The 15,583-nt window shown below is 43.2% G+C and overlaps 1 protein-coding gene across 1 annotated transcript in view; it reads right to left on the bottom strand.

Annotated features, from left to right (window-relative positions):
- lama3 (laminin, alpha 3) overlaps positions 1-15,583 on the bottom strand; it is a 458,111-nt gene that overhangs the window by 21,901 nt on the left and 420,627 nt on the right. The window contains exons 67-72 of the mRNA XM_078215598.1: positions 13,786-13,913; positions 9,670-9,825; positions 8,229-8,382; positions 7,982-8,145; positions 7,545-7,734; positions 4,626-4,778 (exon numbers count right to left, since the gene is read on the bottom strand). Coding sequence (XP_078071724.1) covers positions 4,626-4,778; positions 7,545-7,734; positions 7,982-8,145; positions 8,229-8,382; positions 9,670-9,825; positions 13,786-13,913 — 945 coding nt within the window. The remainder of the gene's footprint in view (positions 1-4,625; positions 4,779-7,544; positions 7,735-7,981; positions 8,146-8,228; positions 8,383-9,669; positions 9,826-13,785; positions 13,914-15,583) is intronic.

Below are 15,583 nucleotides of genomic sequence, written 5' to 3'. Positions count from 1 at the left end.
GGAAGATCCTGCTGGCGTGAACAGCCAAAAATCTCTGGGCCATGTTCCCCTTGTCTTCCCCACGGTTGACAATTTGTTACTTAGCCTTGAATATAAAGTCATAGAGATTACAGCACAGAAAAGGCCATTTGGCCCATCGTGTCTGTGCTGGTCAAAAACAAACACCTAACTATTCTAATCCCATTTTCCAGCACTTGTTCCAAAGTCTTGTCTGCCTTAGCATTGCAAGTGCACATCTAAATACTTCTTAAATGTTATGAGGGTTTCTGCCTCCACCACCCTTTCAGGCAGTGAGTTCCAGACTCCCCCCACCCTCTGGGAGAAAAAAGATTTTCCTCACATCCTCTGTAAACCTCCTGCCCCTAACCTTAAATCTATACTCCTTGGTCATTGATCCCTCCACCAAGGGGAAAAGTTTCTTCCTGTCTATCTATGCCTCTCCATTTTATACATCTCAATCATGTCCCCTCCTCAGTCTCCTCAGCTCCGAGGAAAACAACCCCAGTCTATCCAATCTCTCTTCATTCTCCAGGCCAGGCAACGTCCTGGTGAATCTCCTCTGCATCCTCTCCAGTGCAATCACATCCCTCCTATAATGCGGGTTCCAGAACTGCACACTATACTCTAGCTCTGACCTAATCAATGTTTTTGTACAGTTCCAGTATAACTTCCCTGCTCTTAAACTCTATGCCTCGGCTAATAAAGGAAAGTATACCGTGTGCCTTCTTAACCACTTTGTATAGTTAATAAGTTTCTCCCTTTCAAGTTTATCCAATTCCTTCTGCCAGTTACTGCTGAATCAGCTTCCATCACTGTTTAGGCAGCACATTCCAGATCATACCTCACTGGATCGTTTACTGTGGCGTTATTTATTAACCCTGCTTCATTGCACAATACTAGATCTAAAATAGCTATCTCCCTAGTTGATTCCATAAGGCATTGCTCCAATAAACTGTCACAAAAGTATTCTAAAAACACATCTTCTGGATCACCTTTTCCTCTTTGATTGGTCCAGTCTATATGAAGATTAAAGCCCCTCACAACTATTACATTGTCTTTCTTACAAGTTCCAATAACTTCTTGTTTAATGCCCTGTGCAGCAGTATAATTACAATTATAAACGATTCCCACAAGTGTTTTTTGACCCGTGCTCTTCCTAATCTTCATTCATACAGATTCTACTCTCTGAGCTTGACTTTGTGTTTTCCTTTATTACCAGGGATACCCCCTCCTCCTTCACCCTTCTGCCTGTCTTTTCAAAATGTTGTGGACCCTGAAACTTTTAATTCCCAGCCTTGGTCACCTTGTAACCATGTCCCTCTCATGGCAATTAGATCAAAACCACTTATCGCTATTGTGCTGCCAGTTTGTCCATCTTATTGTGGATGCACTCTGCATTCAGATAAAGTGACTTTGTTTTTTTAAACTATTATTGGCTGCATGCACCTTATTCTGAAGCACTATTACCATTAAACTCTCTGTCCCTCCCTGTACCACTCAGCTTGCCTTATTTTAAAACATTGATGTACTTTCCTATTCGTCAACTTGCATCTGTGAATTTCTAAATCTTCCTTCACCTGGCTCTTCCTTCTTTGCTACTTTTAAAGCCATTTTTCTCCAATCCTGAACAACATGAGCTGGTGTAAACTTAAGTTTGCACGCTCAGGCCCTTCTTCTTAATTTCCCCTTAGTATCCCGTGATGGTGGGATTAGCAGGGTAAATATATGGGGTTACGGGGATAGGACCGAGGTGGAATTGTTGTTGGTGCAGATTTGATGGGCCGAATAGCTTCCTTCTGCACTGTAGGGATTCTATGATTCTCACACACTGGCTATTACCCTGATCGCTATCCTGCCGTGTTGCCTTGTCCTCTCTCTTTAACATTCCAAATCTTTCCTCACATGAAGACTCTTCCTTCCATCCCACTCTCATCCACATGATTTAGTTTCAAGCTTTATTTACACCCTAGTCGTACAGGTATACAGCAAGTAGAAACTGGCTCTTAATACCCGATTTATGTCTATTGGGGATACTTTTATTTGATGGTTGCGGGTGTCCCATTGTGGTGGGTAGATGGAACTCCTTAGATAATCATGAGGAATGACAGAACCCTGAAGAATATTGTTAGGCAAAGGGATCTGGGTGGACAGGTACACAGGTCACTGAAAGTGGCAATGCAGGTGGAGAAGATAGTTAAGAAGGCATATGGCATGCTTGCCTTCATCGGCTGGGGATTGAGTTTAAAAATTGGCAAGTCATGTTGCAGCTTTATAGAACCTTAGTTAGGCCGCACTTGGAATATAGTGTTCAATTCTGGTCGCCACACTACCAGAAGGATGTGGAGGCTTTGGAGAGGGTACAGAAAAGACTTACCAGGATGTTGCCTGGTATGGAGGGCATTAGCTATGAGGAGAGGTTGGAGAAACGTGGTTTGTTCTCACTGGAACGACGGCAGTTGAGAGATAACCTGATAGAAGTCTACAAGATTATGAGGGGCATGGACAGAGTGGATAGTCAGAAGCTTTTTCCCATGGTGGAAGAGTCCATTACTAGGGGGCATAGGTTTAAGGTGTGAGGGACAAGATTTAAAGGAGATGTACGAGGCAAGTTTTTTACACAGAGGGTGGTGGGTGCCTGGAACTCGCTGCCGGGGGCGGTAATGGAAGCAGATACAATAGTGAGTTTTAAGGGGCGTCTGGACAAATACATGAATAGGATGGGAATGGAGGATATGGTCCCCGGAAGGGTAGGGGGTTTTAGTTCAGTCGGGCAGCATGGTCGGTGCAGGCTTGGAGGGCCGAAAGGCCTCTTCCTGTGGTGTAATTTTCTTTGTTCTTTGTTAATGTACTGCTAGGTTCAGCTCGTCCTCCCTAGCAATTGACTCAAGAATCGCAAGTGAAACCAACCCTACCACAATTTACACTTATATAGCTCTTTTAATGTAAGGCATTTCACAGGAGCATAATCAGACAAAACCTGACACAGGGCCACATGAGGAGGTACTAGAATAAGTGACCAAAATGCATGTTGATCAAAATATCATAATCAAGTACAGAAAATAATCAAAGAGGCAAATGAATGCTGACCTCTATAAAAATATGCTTCAGTTATACAAAGCCCTGGTTAGCCCATACCTGCGAACAGCTATGTGTACTATTGTAGGAAGGATATATTGACTTTGGAGAGTAAATTTATCAGAATGATAACTGGACCCCAAGAGTTGAATTACAAGGGGTGATAGTTAAGAGGTAACTTCATAGAATCCCTACAGTGCAGAAGGAGTCTGCACCGACCACAATCCCACCCAAACCCAATTCCTGCAACCCCACATATTTACCCTGCTAATCCTCCCTGACACTAGGGTCAATTTAGTATGGCCAATCTTTGGACTATAGGAGGAAACCGGAGCACCCGGAGAAAACCCATGCAGACATGGGGAGAATGTGCAAACTCCACACAGACAGTGACCTGAGGCCAGAATTGAACCCGGGTCCCTGGTATTGTGAGGCAGCAGTGCTAACCACTGTGCCATCATGGCATCATGATCAACCCGTAACTTGATCAAAGTTTCAAGGTACTGAGGAGAACAGATAAACAGAGTAGAAAAACTCTGTGCTCATCATTGAATCATCATAGAATCTCTACAGTGCAGAAGGAGGCCATTCGGCCCATCGGGTCTGCACCGATCACAATCCCACCCATGCCCTATTCCCATAACCCCACATATTTGCCTGCTAATCCCTCTGACACTAGGGTCAATTTAGCATGGCCAATCAACCTAACCTGCATATCTTTGGACTGTGGGAGGAAATCGGAGCACCCGGAGGAAACCCACGCAGACATGAGGAGAATGTGCAAACTCCACACAGACAGTGACCTGAGGCCAGAATTGAACCCAGGTCTCTGGCGCTGTGAGGCAGCAGTGCTAACCACTGTGCCACCGTGCCGCCCGATTTTTGCTGATTGGTGAGTCTAGCATTAAGGGGCACAGTCTAAAGATTAGAGCCCGATCTTTCAGGAGTGAAATTAGGAAACACTTCTACACACAAGGGCCAGGATTTCCCAGTCATGCCTGCCACCGAGATCTTCCGTTCTTGCTAAATATCACAACAAGGCAAGAAAATCCCATCCAAAGGATCATAGAAATTTGGAACTCTTTTCCACAAATAGCAATTAATGCTGGATCATTTGCTAATTTTAACTCTTAAACTGATAGATTGTTGATCGAATTTGATATCAAGGCACATGGGGCAAAGGCCGGTATATGGAGTTAGGTCACAGATCAGCCGTGGTCCCATTGAATAGCAGAACAGTCTGGAGGGGCTGAATGGTCTCTTCCTGTTCTTATTTTTACATGGTCAAAGAAGTAGGATTTGGAGAGCATCTTAAAAGAAGAAAGAGGGACAGAGAGGTATAGGGAGAATATTTCAGAGCGATGGGCCTTGACAGTTGAAAGCAAGCACAGTTACAAATGGCGGTGCAGTCACACTCTGGGGATGCGCTAAAGGCCAGAAGTGGAGAAATGCAGAGATCCTGGTGAGTATGACTGGGCGAGGTTGCAGGAATAGGAAGGGGGCAAGGCCATGGAGGGATCTGTGAACAAAAATGCAAATTGCCAATTTACCTTCTTATTGCGTCGCCTTTTGCCTGGAGGTAATCCACCCAGATAAAATGGAGATTCAACTTTCAGGAGGGGACTACTGGCCATACTGTCCTGTCGTGTCCGGAGTCCATCGATAATCAGCTTTCCTCTGTTATTTTCTCTGCTAAACACCACCTTTTAAAAAATTGTCATAAAAATGGTAAATTATGCAGCTAGTCATACAGGAATTGAGAGCAAACAATACTTAGCTACTCAATGCTTTTTAAAATTAGATTAAAGTATGAATTTTCTTGAACCCAAGTCAAATTTTCCATAAGTTATTTTTAACTTCTTACATTCAGGATTGTGAAATTTTAACAAAAGCTGGATGGATTAGATCATTTCCATGCAAGGTATATGGAATGCTTTACCACAAAGAGCTGTTGTAGCTGAAACAGTCATGATGTTAGAGTGGAATTAAACACACAGAGAAACATTAAAGAGTGTTGGTATAGGAAAATGGAATTAGTTTAAGATTCTACAGTTGGGTGGATTATTGGATGTGTCGAATGGCCTTCTTCAGCCCTGTGTTTTGATAATTCAAATTTCAATGTAAAGGTCCTATTTGTTTATTGTAGAATCCAATGTATGAGTACAGATTAGTTCCATTCACCTTTTGGGTTTGGCAGCTTGGTGTAAACATTGCAGCAGCCAAAGTATCAACAAAAACCTCACTATGTAACATCTTTAATGTGGTCTCAAGGCCCTTCACAGGAACATTCGCTTTTGACAGCGAACCACATAAGGAGATAAGGTGACCAAAATGTCGCAATAGATAGCGTGTTTAAACAGGCTATCTGAAAAAGTGGACAGAGATGGTGACACAAAAAGTTTCGGGAGGGTATTCTAAGGTTCAGGGGCAAAGCAGCTGAAAGCATGGCCATTGGTGGAGAGAAGGAACTGCAGATTTGCAAGAGGCCACAACTGGAGGAGTGTAGGGATGTTGGAGGGGGTTGTAGGGCTGGGAAAGATTACAAAGGTAGTGAGAGATGAGGCAATGATTTTCGACAAGTGTTAAATTTGCAGCACAACTTGGTAAAGGTACCTCTTTCATGTGCAATAATATATTTGCTGCTCTTCATTTGTGAGAATGGATGTTTTTGAAATATATTTTTTGGGAATATTGGGTGGGATTTTCCGCCCGCACTCGCCCCAAAACCAGAAAATCCCACCTGGAGTCAATGGACAACCCCTGCCTGCTACGATTCTTGTGGCGGGCGGGATGGGAAAATCTGCCCTTTGTGTTATTTTATAAAGAAGGTTGTATTTGTGTATGTGTGCATGTAAATTATTTAATTACATTGAGAGAAAAAGAGTTAAAGATTCTAGATGCATGCATTTGTAATGAGACTTTCCTGGTCAAGTGGTTTATAAATAAATTTGAGGATTTGATTTTGAACCTTATGTTTCAGGTGTGAGGGGCAAGGTTTAAAGGAGATGTACGAGGCAAGTTTTTTACACAGGGGTTGTCTGGAACTCGCTGCCGGGGAAGGTAGTGGAAGCAGATACGATAGTGAGTTTTTAAGGGGCGTCTTGACAAATACAGGAATAGGATGGGAATAGAGGGATATGGTTCCCGGAAGGATAGGGGGTTTTAGTTCAGTCGGGCAGCACGGTTGGTGCAGGCTTGGAGGGCCGAAGGGCCAGTTCCTGTGTTGTAATTTTCTTTGTTCTTTGTTCTAAATAGGCTAGCTATAGGAATTTGCATTCAAAGATACTTAGGGACCTGTTTCTTTTTGGCTGTTAAATTCCAAAGAGAAGTAATTGGCTTTTACAGCTTGCAAAGGTTTCATAAGTTATCAAGGGAAGGTTAAAGAATTTTATTTGACCCAAAAGTGGAGGTTTGGAAAAGTTGAATTCCAAGAAGAGCTGAGGACAATGAAATCGTAGATGAAATGGAGAAATGATATTGAAGAAGAGGTGTCGAAGGGATGGGGTTGAGTGGTTGGCTGTGTGAGGAAGACCTGTTGGAAGCAGCTCTGGGCTGGGAGAAGATGTGCAGTTTGAATCAGTCATCCAGTCAAGCCAGAAAAGTCTTGGGCTGCAAAAAGCAGTCTTGGATAGTCACATGAGCAGCCTGGGAATGGAGGGATACAAACGATTGGTCTGGTTGGATCAAGGAGCGGCACAGGCTTGGAGGGCCGAAGGGCCTGTTTCCTGTGCTGTACTGTTCTTTGTTCTTTGTTTCTGAAGTTTTCTTGGATTTCCACAGCAAAGTGGAAGTGAGTTTGAGGGGTCCTTGTTAAAGGCACAGTAGCTTAGCCTTGGGTAATGTTACTGGATTTTTGTAGTTAAACATCTTTATTTATTCATTTGTGGACATGGGCTGGTTGGCCAACATTTATTGCTCATCCATAGGTGCCCAATGGCAGTTGAGAGTCAACCATATTACTGTGGCTTTAGAGTCATATGTGGCCAAGGACATTAATGAACCAGATAGGTTTTTCCGACAATCGACAATGGTTTCATGGTCTTCACTAGATTCTTAATTCCAGATATTTTTTATTGAATTCAGGTCCCCAGAACATTTGCTGAGTTTCTGGCTTAATAGTCTAGAGATAATACCACTAGGCCATCACTTCCCCCTCTATGAGGTAGTCTTGCCTAGGAAATGCTTACTTGTGAGTCTGACCAAGGAGGGTCTTTCTGGGCAAATGTTTTGGAAGACTACATTCAACCGTGTGACTGTAATCTTGTGTGCTTAAGTTTCCTTTTCTTCCAGTTAATAAACCTTTTACTTTTGATTACTTTTTAAATTTTCCAGAAGTATTTCTGGATTTCTGCATTTCCTTCTCGTTTTCAGAATACAAAGAAAAGGGTATGGCCTGTAAACCAATGTTCCCTCTGGGATTTAGTTCATTCAGCGATTAAGATCTGTTGTGGTCAGATCACTTTACTTACTGTATGCCACTGTCCATCATTATGCTTAGCTTTGCTCTTAATTTTCAGTTGCTTTCCGTCAACAGCAAAGGAAAAGAAGAAACGGCCTCTTGAAACATAAAGGGTCATGTAAGATTTCCCCGACTTATCTGCTACATAAAAGATGGTTCCTTCTGATGCAACTGTTCGTATGTCAATGGAGAACTTTGACCTGAAAAATGAAAATGTCTCATTTAAAGTATATTGGTGTGCCTTTTGTTGTATTGCTCAGTGAGAGTCAGCTGGGGCTCTGTTTTCTAACACAACTACCAAGCCACACAATACATGACGTACTTCCTTTTAAATACTTGAGGCACTCAGGTAGTATGTAACATTGGAAATGTGACAACTGTTATTTAAACATTAATATCAATAGATTTCTAATTAAATACAAGTGCTAAAATAATAATTCATTTTACCTCTCTTTAAATGATTCAGGAATAAAGTCATACTCCAATCTGCTATCCGGTGAATCTCCAAATTGATAGGCACCAGTGATTGCTTTTGGTTGCCATGGTAACTGACACCCTTTTGATTCTTGACCTGCATTTTGCTTTATTGAATGATCAGGATTCTTTCCATTCTGCAACAAAGACAACATTTCGTCAACATACATTTATTATTATTTTACTCAGGCTGCTGTAAATACCAAGTAAGTTTTCATACCTTATTCATCTTTATTGTCTCTTGGCCGTTCCATTTTCTGCCTTCTTTTAGCATGAGCATTTCTGGGGCTCTCTGTTGGGGACAAATGTCCAGAAATACTCCAGCATCCTGAGTAGAAATTGCCAAATTTTCAACTGCGGGAAAGTGGTGATCCCTAAAGGGAGAGAGTGGTGATCAGTTCTTTCCAGCCCTAAATCATTTGTTTAGCGCAGCAATCTTATCAGTGTATTCTAGAAAATCACCATTACTAATGTCCCATCTTTCAATGGATTCTTTGGGTAAACCAGTACGATACATTAGTATGTAAGTAAGCTGAAATATACATACTTCCTAATACAAACAAACCTTATTCATCCCTGTGTCAGGGTCATTTTTATCACTACTCCCCAAGATTGTCTTATCTGAGCATAAACATAATAGAAGTATAATATGGTCCTGTTCTGTGGTAAGAGTAATCTCCATTGATAGCACTGTTGCCTTTGAGTTAAGAGGTTATAGGCTGATCTACCCAGTCTGGTCTACATATAACTCCAGACCCACAGCAATGTGGTTGCTCTGAAATGACTTAGCTGACTGGAGTTGTATTAGGGGCAACAAATGTTGGCCCTGAAAGCATGCCCACTTCCAGGAATAAATAACAGGTCATGAAAACACTATGCTACAATAAATGTGAGCTTGCCAGTGTCACACAGACCCCAAGAACACATTAAAAGAAAGATCAGCTGGGACTACTCCTCCAGTCACTTTTCCAAACAAAAGACAGCCAGCGAATTTGGTGGGCAGTTCAGTAAGCGTACAAAATACCGGGTTCTCCGATGGCTATTATGCATTTTAATGTTTAATTTTAAAATGGTTTTCAAGCTTAACGGGTTGAGAGCTTGTGCTGGAACAAAGCCCTGCAAAGGAAACAAGGTGCAAACCAGAGTTAAGACAAACATTTATGTTCAGATGCTTGGGAAGAGGAATCACAAAATGGTTACAGAGCAAAAAGGTCATTTGACCCATCATATTCATGCTAGTTCGTGACAATAGGTGGGAGAGTGAGACTAGATGAAGTGACAATAATTTTGTTAAGAACATTTGATTATTAATGCAGTACTCTGTCCAAATATTCCAGCATTGCTATCCTCAATGTCAACCAGATTTGAAGAGTATTATCATAGACTCTTTGTACCGATCAACACTCAATTACATAGAATTAACTGCACAGAAACTGGTCTATGTTTATGGTCTACAAAAATCACCCTACTCTAGTTCATCTAACTATTTCAACATATCCTTTCCCTGTCATGTATTTATCTAGTTACCCATTAATGCTATTCACCTCAACAACTTCCTAGTGAACTAACATTTCTCAGTGTTAGTTGAAATGAGTTACATTTGTCCTTTGTCAAATAGTTGATTGAGAGAGAGGGAGAGATGGAGAGAGAGAATAATTTACCTTTGTAATAAGACATTACTGATGCAGCCATCAAAGTTTCTTCTATCTTTGTCTCCACCCAGGTATACCGAGGTTTTTGGGGCAGGCTGGGCCGATCGTAATTCTGTTATTTGTTTATCTGAATCATCTATATTCAGATAGACTCTGGAATTTGATCTAAAATAAAACAAAGTTGTGAATACAGAACAGCAGAAGTAAATAACATAAAAGTGATGATCAATATTTATTTCTACAAGGACATTACATAGAATGTACAGGTCAGGCCTACAGCCAAACATGTTTGAGTTTCTTCCTTCCCCCTACATGTCATTATCAGCATATCCTTTATCCCTTTCTCCCTCTCGTAGCTTCCACTCACATGCATCTATGATATTCACCTCAACTATTAAACACGGTAACAATAACTCAAATTAGAGAACATCAGAAAAATAATTATACATCGTTACAATTAGGAATGTACCTACAAATCATGAATTTATAAATAACAATTTATATTTTAAAATCTATTTTAACCGATTTTAACTGCTCCACCATTGGTGCATTCAGTTGCCTAAACCTTAAGCTCTGGAATTCTCCTGCTACATCTCTTCACCTCTAACTTATTTTTCTCCTCCAAGCACTCCTTCAAATCTACTTCTGTGACCAAGGTTTGGTCATCTGACCCAATATCTTATCCGATAATTCTGCATAACCCTGCAAATATTTTATCTGACCCGCTCCCCTTTTGAAAGTTACCACTCAATCTGCTTCTATCATCCTTTCAGACAGCCCATTCCAGATCATTACAATTCATTGTGTAAAAACTTTCCTCTTATCTCTCTTCAGGCTCCATTGGAATTATCTTCAATCTGTATCCTCTGGTTACTCACCCTTCTGCCATTGGAAACAGTGGGCCCGATTTTAACTCTATGCAATTGGATGGGTTTTGAGTTAAAATCTTGCTCAGTTTCTCAATATTCACCCTGGGCCCGATTTTACCAAAGCTTCGCGCCCGTTTTCGGGCGCAAAATCGCGGTAAAGTTGGGCGTTGGGCCTTTAACGTGGTGCGCACGCAATTCCTAGCAGAGCACGGCTTTACCAACCTGATTTGGGCGCAGGCCCGGCCCGCCAATTTAAATGCATTTGCATGCATTTAAATCGACTTAATGAAGTGCGCGCCCAACTCTACCGCCAAATCCCACTTTACCACCGTGCGGCCCAATCCGTGTCCGCGTTTTTAACGACCTGGTAAATAAAAGTCGGAAGCTGGCACTTCCTCAGTGAGGGTTGGCGAGGAGGTAGGCGCATTGCGTTCGGAGGCTCCCTGGTACTTACGTGTGTCTTGAGTCGCGGCCATTCCACTGTCCCGGGTCCATGGTGTCTCTGCGAGTGTGTGGAGGGGAGGGGGGGGCTGTTGCTGTGCACGAACTCCGATGTCCGTGTGGCAGCACGGACCTCGGGTCCTGCTGTGCAGCTGGATCCTAGCACTGCAGTTCACTTCAGGCTGAAGGTGTGCACACAGTGCAGATAGCACTGCTGCAGCCTTCCAATGTTACCAGGGGCTGTGACGGTGTGCAGCATGTGGCTGGGGGGGCTGGGGGGCATGGGGGGGGGGGCTGTGACTGTGTGCTGCATGTGGCTGGGGAGGCTGGGGGGCATGGGGGGGCTGTGACTGTCGATGGATCTCTGGTTGGGGGGGTGAGGATGGGGGGGACGGATGGACTTGGGAGAATCTTGCAAACTGCAAATAGTCATAGAAATCATAGAAACCCTACAGTGCAGAAGGAGGCCATTCGGCCCATCGAGTCTTCACCGACCACAATCCCACCCAGGCCCTATCCCCACATATTTACCCACTAATCCCTCTAACCTACGCATCCCAGGACTCTATGGGGCAATTTTTAACCTGGCCAATCAACCTCACCCGCACATCTTTGGACTGTGGGAGGAAACCAGAGCACCCGGAGGAAACCCACGCAGACACGAGGAGAATGTGCAAACTCCACACAGACAGTGACCCGAGCCGGGAATCGAACCCGGGACCCTGGAGCTGTGAAGCAGCAATGCTAACCACTGTGCTACCGTGTTCTCCCACGTGTAGCATCCTCTTTGTGCTGCCTAATTATATATGGGAAAGGTAATTAAACTACAGTGTCCTAGTGAGCAAGTAGTGCCCTGTATAATACATTTGTGATCTGTAACTGGATTGTTGATGCTCAAATGTTCAGAGTCCTGCGGTGAACTTGGGAGAATTGTCCCCGTGGTGGAACTTGGTTGGAAATAAGATTCAAGGAGATTACTACATCTGGGAAACCAACCATAGTGAAAAGAAGTTTGTATTGGCAACTCTTCTCTCACATTCCATGGCAGATGTGCCCCTACTTATGACTGTGACTTGCATGGGCAACGTTGGGTGCAGCTACTCTGCCTCTGGAGCAGCCTTGGATCCTTTGTTTTCATCTGAACATTGCACAGAATTAGAGGAATTCCCTTTGGAAGATAATGTCAAAGTTATAATCACAGGGACTAAAAACCTGACAGTCAAAAATCTGGGATAATATTTCAAAATGTATATCCCCCCACCCATGTTCTGGAATATTATCCCAGATTTTTGACTGTCAGGTTTTTAGTCCCTGCGATTATAATTTTGACATTATCTTCCAAAGGGGATTCCTCTAATTCTGTGCAATGTTCAGATGAAAACAAGATGACAAAGGATCCAAGGCTGCTCCAGAGGCAGAGTAGCTGCACCCAACGTTGCCCATGCAAGTCACAGTCATAAGTAGGGGCACATCTGCCATGGAATGTGAGAGAAGAGTTGCCAATACAAACTTCTTTTCACTATGGTTGGTTTCCCAGATGTAGTAATCTCCTTGAATCTTATTTCCAACCAAGTTCCACCACGGGGACAATTCTCCCAAGTTCACCGCAGGACTCTGAACATTTGAACATCAACAATCCAGTTACAGATCACAAATGTATTATACAGGTCTCTACTTGCTCACTAGGACACTGTAGTTTAATTACCTTTCTCATAGATAATTAGGCAGCACAATTATTTGCAGTTTGCAAGATTCTCCCAAGTCCATCCGTCTCCCCCTCTCTGCTCTCTCTGCTGTTTTGTATTTCGCGCCCGGGCGCGCTGCTTCGGATTTTTTTCGAACTGCGCATGCGCAGTTCACAACTCAGATCGGTCCGCCAGTGCTAAGCACCGCCGACAGCGCGCATCGGGCCGGAGCCGGCAAAACGCGTATGGGCGCGCTGCAAAGAGGATTCCGGCTCGGATCCGTATTACGCCCGGATCCCGCCCTTAGGCTCCAATTGGTAAAATCGGGCCCCCTATCAAAATCCTTCATGACTTTGAAAACCTCCTTCAAACTTCCCCTTCAGCTTCTCTGCTCTAAGGAGAACAATTCTGGCTTCTTCAATCTCTCCACATAAGCGAATTCCTTCATACCTGGTATCATTCCAGTTAATCTCCTCTCCACATCTCCAGGGCCTTAACATCTATGACGATGACTATTCTTCCTACAGTATGGTGCCCAGAATAGGGTCCAATACGCCAACTCAATCCTAACCAGATGATTCCTAATTCTCAGCTGTTATGCAATCTAAAATTGAATAATATGTTTTGAAAACAACCTATGGGGAGTATTTCTCCTGCAGGAAATGTATCTTCGGTGTGCTGTGTGGGTGTAGTTTATGGTCTAAGAGTCTACTCTTACTTATTCTTTTGTTTCTTGCCCATTCCTAATTGCCTAAGATCTGAATGGCCTGTGAGATCATTTCAGAGGTGGGTCCAGAGTCTGGATGTGATCTGGAGTCACATGTAGGCCAGATCAGGTAAGGATGACAAATTGCCTTTCCCTAAAAGACATTAGTGAACCAGATGCGTTTTTCTAATAACTGATGATAGCTTCATGGTCACCATTACTGAGACGAGCTTTCAATTCCAGATTTTATTAATTGAATTTAAATTCCACCAGCTGCCACATCCCATGAGCAATAGCCTGAGCCTCTGAATTACTGTTCCAGTGTCATTATGACTGAGCCACCATCTCCCGCTATCCTGTGCTCTACAAAAGGAGACAGACTCGCAATTGATAAAACATGAAAAAGCAATTGTAAGAAACATACCCATCTCCTCTCCTCTGGATTGATACATAGTGGCTGGCACCATCATTGAAAGAGCTTTTAGACGTTAGGACTTGTCCCAGAATATTAACCTTCACTTTGCCATTTTCCAGTAAAACTTCAAAGTTATCCTACAAAATGGAATCAAATATTTTAGTTTGGTTGATAACCTATGGTACACATAAACTTTAAAATCTCATCAAAGAGCTTCTTAAAATCTCTTATACAAAGCCTGAAACCTTGACTTCCACAATCACCCCATCGGACAGGAAAATGTTGGGTGGGAATTAAAATCCTGAAATTAAAGCAGCCCTCCACAACCCACTGTTCCTCAGACCAGCATAATATTAATGATGGATGAGGCTCCCATTTGTAGCAGACAGAGACCTACTTAAGATGCAGAGATCACAAGGCAATGACACCATTAGGCTGAAAATTAATAGCAATGAGTTAAAACCTCTGAGTACAATTTACTATGTGTGTTGAGAAGATTCTGCACTCTTTTTCACTAATTAGGTGTAAGCTGTGGTTCAGTGAGTAACATTCTCATCCCAGACTAGGAAGGTGTTGTGTTCAAAGTCTTACTTTAGTGGCTTGAACAGGAAAGCCAGGTCCATGCTCCAGTGCAGTACTGAGGGAGTGCTGTGTTACTAGAGGTGCCAACTTTCAGATACAATGTTAAACTGAGGCTCCGTCTGCCCTCTCAGATGGTTAGAAAATACCTCAATGGTGTGTCTAAATAATTTGGCCCATTGTGTCAGAGCCAACTCTTTGGAAGAGTTATCCTATTAGTTGAATTCCCTTTCACTTTCCCCATGGTCCCATAATTATTTCCTTTTCAAGTATTTATCCAATACCCTATTGAAAATTACTACTGAATCTGCTCCCACATGGGTCAAAATTTATCCCTCAATCAATCTCACTAAAAAAGATTAATCTGGTCATTACCTGGTTTGTGGGAGCTTGCTATGGATCAATTGGCAGCTGCATTTCTGACATTCCCACAGTGTTATATATTTAAGTGGCTGCATGATAGCTTTAAGAGTCAATCACATGATTTGATGGTGATGTCACAAGCTCCTGCTTAGTTTCACTGTCTACTCTATACAGGCAATAGCTCCCCACCCACCAGCCTATCCCCGATGCCGCATTCACCCCCCACCCCTTCAGATCTCCCAGGGCACCCAAGACCCTCAAGACCTATATTGAGCACAGTCCCGGGACTTAGTTCCAGGCAGATCACTTCAGTACTTCTTCTGGCCACTGCAGTGCTGTGCCTGGATGAGTTAGAGAGCTGTCAGACAATCAGATTGGTTGACAGCTCTCATGGATGGCACTTCCTTCCAAGGGCAGAGGTCCTGCACACTGCCAATCCATGCTCAAGTGAGCATTAAATTGCAGTCAGCTTCTGAGAGTTGGAGGTACCTCATCATCCTTAAAATTCTATTCTCGGAGTATTTCTAGGTTGGAATCACTAAGTCAGAGTGCAGTAAAGTCCATGGTGTCCACAAACAATAGGCGCTTAAGGAGAGTTAGAGGATTGCTTGATCAGATGCCAATGGAAGGAAATGCCAGGCTGTTAGTAGTACTTGCTCTGTTTAACTGCTTTAAGGTTTAACTGGGCGGCACGGTAGCACAGTGGTTAGCACTGCTGCTTCACAGCTCCAGGGTCCTGGGTTCGATTCCCGGCTCGGGTCACTGTCTGTGTGGAGTTTGCACATTCTCCTCGTGTCTGCGTGGGTTTCCTCCGGGTGCTCCGGTTTCCTCCCACAGTCCAAAGATGTGCAGGTTAGGTTGATTG

Source organism: Mustelus asterias, chromosome 7, assembly GCF_964213995.1.
Source record: "Mustelus asterias chromosome 7, sMusAst1.hap1.1, whole genome shotgun sequence".
Classification (NCBI taxonomy): domain Eukaryota; kingdom Metazoa; phylum Chordata; class Chondrichthyes; order Carcharhiniformes; family Triakidae; genus Mustelus; species Mustelus asterias.
The sequence above is the reverse complement of the archived record's forward strand: the minus strand, read 5'-3'. Positions and strand labels throughout refer to the sequence as shown.